This window comes from Histoplasma capsulatum (genome assembly GCF_000150115.1).
Source record: "Histoplasma capsulatum G186AR genomic scaffold supercont2.9, whole genome shotgun sequence".
NCBI classification, from domain to species: Eukaryota; Fungi; Ascomycota; class Eurotiomycetes; order Onygenales; family Ajellomycetaceae; genus Histoplasma; species Histoplasma capsulatum.
In genome coordinates, this window is record NW_025544809.1 from 49,222 (window position 1) to 60,958 (window position 11,737).

Here is an 11,737-nt window from a genome sequence, read left to right on the forward strand (position 1 = left end):
TGGGGAAGAATGTGGTGGAATCTTTGTGGGGGAGTATTTGCGGGCGAGGTGGGTTGAGATCCCGGTGAACTTTTTGGGAAGGGGCAAGCTGTAGATAAAATAGTTTCTGCTTAACAGATTATATACATATGTTTTTCTCGCTGCAATATCGCGTCTTTACACTTTTTTGCGGTATCCTATATAGAATGAATGAATGCGACGCAGTTCTAAAAACAACATGTGAGTAGTGAAATGGGAACGTGCGTGGTTACCTCCTTCTAGAATTCCGTAGACTACTTATAGGGGGTGCAGGATCAAACGCATCGTCATCGTCATCTTCAATATCATCGCTTAGGACACTGACGCTCGTCGTTGTCCGACTTGTCGTAGCTCGACGAGGTCGCTTGCTAGCCAGAGAACTTGCACCGGTGCCTTTCAGTGTTTGACTCTCGCTTGCCTGTGACAGGGTGGATTTCGGCGGCGGTTTGGACCTGGTAGCTGCAGAGCCTCGAGTGGAAGGTTTTCTCGTTGCGGTCGTAGTGACCGTGGACGATGCGTTGGTTTGCTTCCGTGTGCGGCTTGTCGCGGATGATGCTGATCTAGTCTCACCCGGAGCAGGAGTTTGTCGAACGAATAGAGAGTCGGGGTCACCCTCTTCATCTTCATTGATGTCGTCTAGCATAACTGCATCTCCTTCCTCATCCTCTTCATCTTGATCCAATATGGTTTGATAACGACTGGTGCGAGTTTTAGTGCTGGGAGCAGGACGGGGAGCGGGAGCGGGAGCGGGGGAAGCTTTTTTGCGCGCATTTGTAGCTCGCGATGTAGATCCCCTCGAGGTGCTGCCTCCTCGACCTCTGCCTCGTCCCGTGGAGGTTGCAGCCCCTCTCCGGGGAGAAGCGTTCTCATCCACATCTTCATCGGCTTCATTATCCGAGATGATTAGGGCGCCAGGTTGGTCTTCCCAAGGCCCATCAAACTCACTGTCCCAACCACTGGGCTTCGGCTTGAATTTTCTCTGTCCGCGAGTACGTCGCTGGGTGCCTTTGGCAAACATGTCCTCCAGCTGCGCTCGGTATTTATCCATCGCAGCTTGAATGACGCTCTGTCCTTCTCCGTCCCCATAATCTATTTCGTCATCATCTTGTTCCTGGTCAAGTGCTAGGAGATGTTTTATTTGACTCTCTAGCGACTCATTCACAAACATTTCCATCGCATGTTTGTCGTCCTTGTCAACAAACTGGGAGACGGCATCTCCAAATGAATTTTGGGGTAATATGGTAAGAGACTGAGCAGCTAGGAACTCCCGAACAAGCTTTTCTACTTTGACTGTATCCAGCGAGGAGAGGTGCGAAATAGCCGCTTCATCCGGTGCCTCTATCTCACCGCGACGCAGCGCTATGACGGCTTTCTTTTTTCGATAAAATTGGACAACATCATTGACATTGGCAACTTTGCCAACGAACCTATTAGAAAACCTTTGAGGATTTTCGCAATCAAAGCTGCCTCCACCGGGAGTTGAAACCTCCACTCTCAAACGAACTAGAGGTAGTGGGATTTCGAGTTCCTCATGATCCACCTCCTCTTGTGCCTCAATCCAATCATTCTTCGCTTCCTCAATTAGCTCTTCGACGATGCTCATAAGAAAACGGGTCAGTTCTGTTCGGTTATTCTCCTTCTTTGCCAATCTCTGTGCCTCTTTTTCTTCATGGAGAACGATTTCTCTCGTAACAAAAGGCCGGACGGTTTTGAGTCGAATTGGATCGACCTTGAATTCACGGCCCGTAATACTGAGAATCGCGACTTGTTTGGGGATTGCCTCTCCGGGCACTAGCGACGTGGCCACTGAAGAACCTGGTTGCATAACATGGAAATTTGTTTCTGGGTTTAAACGGGGTTCAATAATACACTCGTGCTCATGACCCCAGATAACAAGGTCAAGAAAATCGGGCAAGAAGTTTTCCGGAAGGTAACCCGTTTCCGTATGTGCGTGATGGTTTTGGTGCACGCTCATTAGGTTGAACCAGTCTGATTTCTGAAGAGATGGCCGAAAGAATTTCACTTTCCCGTCTCGAAAAGTTCTAAAAAGACGCTCATCTCGTACGTTACTCATACCGTAGAGAGCCAACTTCGTTCGGCCTTTTTGAAGGAGGACTGGCTTCACTTGGATATTATCTGACTCTGGAGTACGACCGTAGTAATTAACTAGACCGGAGACTTGTAGTATATCGAGTGCAGCCAAATGGCCTTCACCAGAGGGATCATCATGGTTGCCATGTATCGAAAACACTGGGATAGCAACATTGATATCCATGTCTTCGTAGTTGACATGGTTAAATGCCCCCTGGAAATTCTCGCTTGCATCGCTCAGCATTTCCAGTTCGCACGGCTTGTCACCAAAACAGTTCATCCGCAGAGACCGCATGACCTGATACATGGACTTTCTGGATGGTTTGTTCTCGTGGAACAAATCGCCGGCCAGGAGAACCATATCCACGTCCCGCTCTTTGGCCAGACACATTACTTCATGGAAGCTTCTCCAGCTGTCATCCCCGCGAACTGGGTCGCGCTCGTTGTACCCAACATGATTGTCTGTTGAAACTAGGATACGAATAGTATCTGCCTCTAGTGTGTGAGTTTCTGTTAGCTCTCCAGTTGTGACAATATTGAGAAGGGATTTCACTATCCGAACGGATGTCTTTACCTGTGAGGGAGGGCATTGTAAGAAAAAAATGTAATATCAATAAATTGGTGGTCTATTGCGCCTCTCTCAAGTAGAATATTATGAATGTGTGAGCCTCTCAGTTACATGCATATGCCCCATCCAACCGCTTCAGTGCTCATTTGCTTAAACGGGATTATGGCTGCAAGATTTCAATTCATGTGGTCATACCGGGCGTGGGGATTAAGATACGCAATGGCTAAAAAATGCACCAATATCCTTGAGATGTGAACTAGAGGCAACGGAGTGCATTTTTGATTAAGATATTCTGCCTGCTCGTCGTTGCTCACCGTGTCGAAGAATTCGTTCGCGTTGACTGATGTATGGTCATGTGACATGAATATCACGCTCACCTTAGTCGTTCCACAGAGCCGCATCGCTTGGGTTTTTTTCCCCTTTTTCATTTCCTACTTCGGACTCGACATCAAGTTGATCAGCAGCAGTATTTGAACACACCTTGAAGGTATATTTTCTCACACGCATTGATCTAGACTGACCCGGAAGCTCTCTGGCTCAGTCATTTACTTTCTCCTTTTTTCTTTCCGACATTTTATGCACCCAGGGCCCTTCCAAGCGTCTCATTCCGCGACCCCCGATACCCAGTTTCCCGAGTGCCCACTCACTTCTACCCAACATGGACTTCAGCAGCAGCAGCATGAGAACGTCCCATACTACCTCTCTCCGGAGAGTAGTAGGGATGGAGTTCGCAATGCCTCCCCTGAAAAATCTCCTGATGAGGTCTCACCACCGCTGTCAACACTCGACCCGCTTGAACGAGAACTGAGTCCTGTCCAGTCTCCGAAGTCCATGTTTTCTGTGGATTGCAACAGTGACCACGAAGGCGCGTTAACTCCTTCGCCAGGCAAAGTTAAAAATTTTGGGTTCGGAATCACAGCCTCAAGTATCGATGGGCTTTCTCGCCAACCTCTCGAGGAGCTTCCCAATGGTGTGCACAATCCATTCATTGAGATTAGGCGAACCAACATAGCGTGATACTAATTTATATTATGCAGAGGTTTTGACACATATCTTGTCTCACCTTCCGCCTTCGTCGCTATCGTTAATTAGTCTTGTTAGTCGCCGATTTTATAACCTTGTGACTACTCCTCATGCTTGGAGAATCGCATTCTCCCGCCATTTCCATGGACCGGCAAGTCTGAGGCATGATATCCACACGGAAGACTACGAACTTATCCTGGCGCAAAGGCGCACATTTTCCAGATTGACAGCACTGACATCTTGGCGAAATGAATACATTTTGCGAACCAGATTGCTCCGGGCTCTCTCTCGAGGCAGGCCAGCAGAATTCAACCCCGCTCTGTTCCACGGCTCCGTCATCAGACATCCTTCTGCGCATACTGCGAGCGCTGTATTCACGTACAACTCAATGTGCGTTTACCCTATTACCCATATGGACGGGACGTTCGGGTCGCCATTGAACAACAAGCCCCCTCTGTTTATCCATGGGGCTGCCGAACAGGGAGTTGCTTCGATGAGTGATCCCAATTCCAGAAAAACTGGCACTGGTTCCTGGGGTTTATCTTTTCCCCAGATGTTCAAACATTTTTCAGATATCTTTCCTGGCGAGGCTGAGTGGGGCCTAGGTCCAGGCAATATGGTAGGCATGTCCAATGTTATGGATGTGAGCCAACTCTACGGCATGGTTTATGGAGAAGCTTGTCCTCAAGGGAGAGCCTATTATTTATCTTCAAGTGAAAAGCGTGGTCGCTTTTTGTCTGGAGCGGGTACCACGTCTCAGCCTCATCTTGGTATTCCCGGCGTAAGCGCAATTGGAACTGCAATCAGTTCTGTCTGGATAGCCAAATCTCCTCAGATCCTCGAAATGACTAATGGTCTATGTGGCATTCTCTGTGGCTCGTCATTGGGCATTCTTACCGCATACGCATTGGGACCTAAACCTTCATACGATCAACGTTTTGAACCTGGTCAGGTAACCGCCAATTGGGCCCTATGTCCAGGAATTCCTATAATTGCGATTAAAGTTGATGAAAATTACTCTGCTAAGCGTCGTTCTCACCGACGCATTTGGGCTATTGTCTTGAACGCGCTTGGAGAAGTGTTCTACCTAACGGATATTCCTCATCAACCCATTTTGACGCCCAAACATAGCGTTCAGGGACTCAACCGGATTGCTTGGGAGACCGGGAGAACTGTGCGCTGGGAACTAATAGAAGCGACCCGGCGAATTGCTCGGCCTGACCCATTTAATAGGCTCTTGGTGGATGGAAGCTACAGCCCAAGATCTTCCTCTAACTCCATGAGCCTTACCACAGACCAGATTTTTGCAGAAACAATAGAGATAGAGAAATTCCTTACCTTTAAGCCAAAACATTTTAGGAATGTTTGTGACGGTTGGGATATGAGACGAAAGCTGGAGGTTGATTTCGCTGGTTACAATCACCATAATTCGGGGGAGTCTGTTATCGTCATTAATTGCGGTTTTGGAGAACACCAGACAAGTTCGATTCGAAGATTCACGCGACTGAAAGTTCATGTTTCCATTCCTATGACTTCTGACATCTACCCTTCGATATCAGCACCTACAAGCCAGTCGATTTTTGGCCGGCCCCTTGGCTCATGTTCAGCATTGTCGTCCACTCCGCCGTCGCGAAATTCCGAGCGACAAGCAGAAATGGATTCTTCTGTTGCTATTGAATGGCGAATATCTGATTTTGTTTTCGAAGAGCAAAAACCACCTCGAATCTCTGCCAGTGCCTTAGATACATCGACGTTTGCTCAGTTGACTACGTCAGAAGACCCATTAATTAGCATGAATGGAGGCTCTGCTACATCATCTCAATTGTCTTCTCCCTTATCTTCGATGAGCCAACAAATATTGACTCCTGCTGATATTCCGGGACAGCGAGCTTCTTACATGGCAGTTGGGACCACCGCAGGTTCAGTTTATGTTTGGGATATAAGAGCACCCGTTTCCCAGACGCCGGATATTATAAACAAAATATCACCACTTCGAATTATTTCTACAGATTCCCCACAGGTGTCCTGTGTCGCGTTGACGTCTCTCTACCTTGTACATGGCGGGAGTGATGGACTAGTTCAGGCGTGGGATCCGCTCGCATCGTCTATGCAGCCCATTCGGACACTTCACTCTCGCTTTTCATCGAGAGCTCGCCGTCGTCTTGTCCAAGCCGAGGCATCCGCCGTGGGGGTTGGTCAGAATTATTTCGCCGCTGGGGCTATTTGCCTAGACCCCGATCCAACAGTTCTCAGAGGCATCGTGTCCCTTGGCAGCCATCTTCGGTACTGGTCGTATAGCTCATCTTCAGCTGATCAATACAAAAGCAACAAGCGTCGACTACGTCGTTCCCACCGAGGAAATAACAGCTCTCCTATTACCCAGCGGTTCACCAGTAGTGGTCGAGGAGCGTTGCAAGACTACATTGCAAACGAAAGATACGAGCTGGAGCGACAAGAGAAAGCTGATCAAAGGAAAAGAGAATTTCTCAGTGGCCGTTTCGGAGTAGATCTTCTTGGATCCGATGCTAGCGAAGAGGAACTTCTTGCCTACGCGCAAATGTTAAGCGAGGAATCGTATACAAGCGACGAACGCAAAAGGAGTGAAAGTGACAGTAGCATTGGAGATAGTTCTTCAGGTGAAACTATTTCCCCTAATAGGAATGCGATGCTCCGCCCGTCAGTATTCACACAAACACCCGCCAGCCTTGCAACCTCCTCGTCCTCCGTTCTCGACACCGTCGCTGAAGAGCAGGATCCTGACATCGCGGAAGCCATCCGCCTCAGCCTTCTTGACCAGGCGTCTTCCCCATCGGCATCCGGCTTTCCGTTCAAATTGGAAGATGTGTCCGGAGGGAACATGACAAAGGATGCAGAGTGCAATGTGGAACAGGAAGCTGAAGAGCTGAATTTGCGCTGCATCTTAGTCTGGTGGAAGAAGCGAGTCGGAGAGCAGACGATAGCGAACCTTCTATTAGGAGCGTGGGGGATGAGGATGACTTCCCCATGTTCGGCGGAGGATCATCGCCTAGTTTTGAGAAGGGGAAGGGGAAGGGGAAAGCGCGGGCATAACCCAACTAGAGCGTAGTTAGATTTGTGCTTCTTTCTGGCCAAGATTTTCGTTTCTTCCTAGTTATGTGCTGTGTTTGGCTTTGTGTTTCGTTATGTATTGTCTGTCTTAGCTGTGTACCTCATTTATTTATTCTTCGATTACTCGAGATCAGCTAATTTCAAATTTTTTCGGCTCTCCAATTCGATATCGCAGAGAGCTCCACGCTGGTTTTTAAATTCTGATTTAAAAAGAACCTTGCATTGAAAACCTGGTTTTGCCGTAGCTAAATTACACTTCTTACCTTTCTCTCCTTTTGACTCAAATCTCTTCCTCCGTTTTTTTAAATTTATCCACCATTTAATCTTTCTAACTTGCGGGAAGGTTTGATCCCTGTCCCTTGCATATCAATATCAGGGGCATACGACGAGTCAATGGAACGTCAAAGAAACAATGAAACACTAAATGAGTGCAACTATAAGATACCTTCACACTCAGTTCGATCCTGCATTTTGTGTCCTGTTCCACGGTATATATAATATGTGGGAAGCCGTCAACGTATATTCCACAAATGGAAACCATTTAGGTATGGGATAATATATGGGGACTAAATATCTCATCCATGAAGCAGCAAAGCGATAAGACTCAAATTGATGTATATCATCATAAGAGCATAAGATGCCCATTCTTATAACGCGAAATCATCATTTCAGGCCTGCGTCGTACGACGGAATGGGTTAAACACGATGCGATGTTTTGTGTGGTTTGCCGTAGTTTGTTTTAGCAAACGCTGGACGGGAAGCACCTTTCGTCAGCTGGCATAAAGCGCGGCTACTGTCCCGAGTTTCGATAAAATAGGATTAAATCAAAGATATGCGCGACAGTGAAGGTCAAATGAAGGTCAAGTGAAGGTCTTATGAGAAACTGACTTAACTAATATGGAAGTTAGTTGGAAGCCGTACGGGAAAGGTAGGGAGAAAATGGGAACAGTTTAAGTGATACGTTTGGAGATTTCTCTATATTATGAGCAGAGTCAATCCAGTCAGAAGAGCAACGAGCGACAGTGTATTGAAGCTGGTCATGGAGTTGGCAGCAGCCTTCTTTGTATTATTATCCGCGGTAGGACCTGGTACGCCAGAGATATTCTGCCCAGGAACGTTGGATTGGAAGTCGTTGAGAATCTTCATCTCCAGACTTAACACATGGCCGTTAGAATCAAGCACATCGTATTTCGGCTTGGTATCTGTGATGTTGACAAGCTTGCCCATGGGAGGATTGGGGATGCCATTCTTAATCATTTCGGGGACGCCGTCAGGTGGATCTGGAAGCTTGAAATTATTTTCGAAATATTTTGCGTCTTTAATGAGATCGGAGGAACACCTGGCCGGCTTAATGTTGGTAGTGGCCGGGTCAAGGGATTCAAGGAGAGTGATATTGAGTTTCCTATATTGCTTCAGTAGGTTATCATAGTCAGTGAGGAGGGTGGCGGAGTTGTCATCGTTCAATTGGACGAGGCCATAATTGTTTGCCTCTTGGGAAAATTCGTAAACCAGACCACCGTCCAAAGCCTGGGTCATTTGCTCTCCGTAAATAGCGCCGACCTCGGTGAACTTGCGCGGCTTGACTGCGTTGCAGCCATACTCGGAGAAGAAGACGGGGAAGGAAGCCCCCGAGAACAGTGCGGCGAGCTTGTCATAGCCGCTGCTGGTGTAGGAGGCGTCGCCACACCAGGAGTAGGAGTTGAGGCCCAAGAAGTCGATTCCAGATCCAGGTGAGTCTGCAATTTCACAGGACAGGTAATTCCCGGTATCCTCTAGAATGGGACGAATATCGGCAGCAGAATAGCCAACAGGGATTTTGCGATCAGAATTGTGATCAATGTACTGCTTCATATCACGTATGATAGCCTGAAAAATCGAATCAGCACACTACAGCGCACACAAAGTTTCCACATGGAACTATGGGAACAGCGGGTGCGATCCACTTACCCGAAGGTAAATACCAACGTTTTTCACCGCATCTTCATTGATGACTTCATTCCCCGCGAAGAAAGCCAGAGTGTTGGGATAGTGTTTGAAGGCCTCAATGACAGCGAAGACCCGTTGCAAGTAGTGTCGGTGATAGGAGGATTTGGGATCAGCGCGGTTCAAGTTTTCGTTGGGAAGGGCCGAGTTGACATCGAGGATCACATAGAGACCAGCGGCATTGAAGATGGACATGCAAAGATCATGATTGGTTACGGGGTTGACAGTGTAGACCCGAATAGCGTTTGCCTGTGTTGTGTTGGTAACGCTTCCAAAGAAGAGGAGAAAGACCATTCTGAGTGGGACATACGCCTAGCATTTGGAGGATAGCAGCATCGCGCAAGCAAGCATCGCCGTCGCTGAGGGGATCTCGTCCGTTTTCCGGCTTGTAAGCAGCGGATCCTCCCGGCTGGTAACTGGCATTGCATCGCCGTCAGTGGCTGTTGAGAAGTAGATAGACGGTAGTTAATGACAAGCAACCTACTCGACGCCGAGGACCAGTAATCGTTTGTGAGAATGACTGTTGACGAACTGTTGAGCCTGGATCACGACGGGCGCGACAGCAACGACTGCGGGGGCAAGTAGGACAAGGAGCGCCGTTACAACGCGAATCTGTAGGGGTGGAAACTTGTTTAGCCGACAACGATGGAGAAGAGTGGAATTTACGGCAAGCAATCAATCAATCAGTCAATCAGTCAGCCAGTCAATCAATCAAGTACATACGAGATTCATTCTGGGAGCAGGGGAAACCGACGATTGACGTCGTTGTGGGAATGTCAAGAGAGGCCTATTGGTAATTTGATAGAACGAGAGACAAAGGGTGAGAGAGAGAGAGAGAGAGACTGAAGATGAAGCGATGCTGAAGAAAGTAAGTAAGCAAGAAAGAAAGAAAGAAAAAGACATAAAACTAAGAAAAGAAAAGAAAAAGGAGAGACTGAGGAAACATGAGGTTAAGAAAAAAGCGGAGAGCGACTTGAATGCTCCAGAGACATTCTTCATACAACAATATCCCAAGCTCCAGCCCTCATCATGGTTCCTCGTCCAAGAACGAGCCATTCTTGGTTGGGCCCACGTTTTAGTGGAGTCTGCTTGGGTCAAACGCTCTCAAAACCAGGTTGAGACGCCCCTCTCCGTTTCAAGTTGAGCGTAGAGTATCAAAATGTGTTCATCCGGGGGAAACACTTCTAAAAACACCTATAAACAATTCCGCCGCTCAGCAACAGGTCCCACGGAACGTTTCACGTTTCTGCTATTGAAGATTTCTTAAGACTCCATGTTCCCTTGCATCTACAAAAATAATCAGTCATATAAAGCAAGTTGACAGCCCTCTTCTTCTCCATTTGTTAAAAGTGTAGGGAAAATACCATCATATAAAAATGGAACACTCCCTCTGCAGCTCTGGAGTGAAGGAATGAGATAAAAAACGAGATAAATGCGATCCAGCAGCAGGTAGCGGTGCCCTGCCCTAGGGATGAGGAAATTAAGGAGGCAACAAGAAAAAAAAAAGAAAAAGAAAAAGAAAATCAATCCTGCGCTTCAACGATTTGCGCCAGATGCAAATTGTACCATGTCCACCGAGCCCATTGTTGTGGAGGAAAGGGTGAACACAGTGAACGGTACATACGTACATTCTAGAGTCAATATACAATATGCAATGGGACGAGAGAGGAACCATGGGGAGCGATAAAATAAATAGTACAGGAGAAATGGTCATGAGTTCCAAAAAAAAAAAAAAAATTAAAAAAAACCCATCATGAATGTAGATCAATGTGGCAAATATGGATGGACCAATGGACTAATACAAAGCGAGGAAAGGGAGAGAAGAGGAAAAGTGGCAACCGTTTTTGGTTCGGCATGTATAATTGCAATCGTTCATCCAAGTTACCAATTCCATTCCTTGATTTGCCGACTAGCGACTAATCTGACGATCTGCCGGCACTTTATTCAACCCCGTGGTGGTCCGCTCCTCCGCTACTACTACCTGTCGAGCTTCCGCCGGTAAACGAGCCCAATTGCAACGAGGTATCCTGGCCCACCATCTCAGCCAGTATCTCCAGCACGTCCTTGGGAACAGTGGTGTCGTATATGGCGATCAAGTCCTTTGGCTGCGGGTACACCTTGAGCGCTTTGTAGAATGCAAGGGCTGCTTCGATGTTACTCGATCCTAAAATTTGCCAAGATCCCGTTAGTGAAAGACAATTGGAATTGTATTTTATTTGATAAAAGCCTCGCTCCCTGCAGACACAAGATCAAATAGAACATACCGTCCCCAGCTAATTGCTCGCCCTTCGCAATCTGGCCCATGAAGTATCTCTCCTTATCATCAGGGTCAGTGGGGAATCCTTCCGTTTTTGCATCTAGGACGGCCTCCTTAATCTCAGCTATTTGCCGCGCGCCTTGGGCCGCTGATTCCTCACGGACTGCTCTGGCTAGTCGCCGGTTATCCTTTTTCAGATTCCGTCGGAATTCAGCGTCGGAATGTCGCTTGTAGTCGAAGTAGATTGCATATGCTGGGTCAGGGTAGCATAGTAAGTGTCTGTAAGGACGCAGAAAACAAGATCAATAGGAAACCGGGATGTATAGTCCACGTACCGAGGAAACCGGTCAGAATGGTGCCTGCAGAGGCAGCAACGATAGTCGTTGTCTTCATATTTGAAAAATGGTGTGTGTTTTCACTGCAATATACCCGGTCTGGGAAGAGACTGGGTAGAGGCCCGAATGGGATGGGAGTGGAGAGTGATCACAGTCCCGAAATTGACCACAAGAATAGGTGTCCACCAGTTCAATAGGGCCAATAGTTATATGAGGAAGAGCCTGCTGTCCACAAGTATTTCCAATGTCGCCAGTGCGGTGTTTTCGTCTGTTTCTTCACCTTCTTGCTTGGAAATCGCGTTCAATCTTGAGTCGGGCAAGTTTTTTTTTGGGAGCTCGAGCCTGTGAATATGACTAAGCGAAAGTTGGTTCGCC

At 47.5% G+C, this 11,737-nt stretch overlaps 4 protein-coding genes across 4 annotated transcripts; 1 reads left to right on the plus strand and 3 right to left on the minus strand.

Annotated features, from left to right (window-relative positions):
- Positions 1-247: 247 nt before the first annotated feature.
- Positions 248-2,699, minus strand: HCBG_06245 (double-strand break repair protein mus-23; the record flags this gene model as incomplete). Its single annotated transcript, XM_045433294.1, has 2 exons — positions 248-2,604; positions 2,684-2,699. The coding sequence occupies 2 exons, from the start codon at positions 2,697-2,699 to the stop codon at positions 248-250; spliced, it is 2,373 nt and encodes a 790-aa protein (XP_045285607.1).
- Positions 2,700-3,253: 554 nt separating this feature from the next.
- HCBG_06246 (F-box and WD domain-containing protein) lies at positions 3,254-6,982 on the plus strand (the record flags this gene model as incomplete). Its single annotated transcript, XM_045433295.1, has 2 exons — positions 3,254-3,647; positions 3,715-6,982. 2 exons carry the CDS (start codon positions 3,254-3,256, stop codon positions 6,783-6,785), a joined length of 3,465 nt encoding a protein of 1,154 aa, XP_045285608.1.
- A 1-nt stretch (position 6,983) lies between these two features.
- HCBG_06247 (beta glucanosyltransferase Gel2p) lies at positions 6,984-9,502 on the minus strand (the record flags this gene model as incomplete). The annotated part of the gene is made up of 6 exons (XM_045433296.1): positions 6,984-7,670; positions 7,749-8,653; positions 8,735-9,019; positions 9,081-9,186; positions 9,255-9,382; positions 9,494-9,502. 5 exons carry the CDS (start codon positions 9,500-9,502, stop codon positions 7,763-7,765), a joined length of 1,419 nt encoding a protein of 472 aa, XP_045285609.1.
- A 1,208-nt stretch (positions 9,503-10,710) lies between these two features.
- Positions 10,711-11,635, minus strand: HCBG_06248 (mitochondrial import receptor subunit tom-20; the record flags this gene model as incomplete). The annotated part of the gene is made up of 3 exons (XM_045433297.1): positions 10,711-10,934; positions 11,035-11,280; positions 11,363-11,635. 3 exons carry the CDS (start codon positions 11,418-11,420, stop codon positions 10,711-10,713), a joined length of 528 nt encoding a protein of 175 aa, XP_045285610.1.
- Between the last annotated feature and the right edge of the window lie 102 nt (positions 11,636-11,737).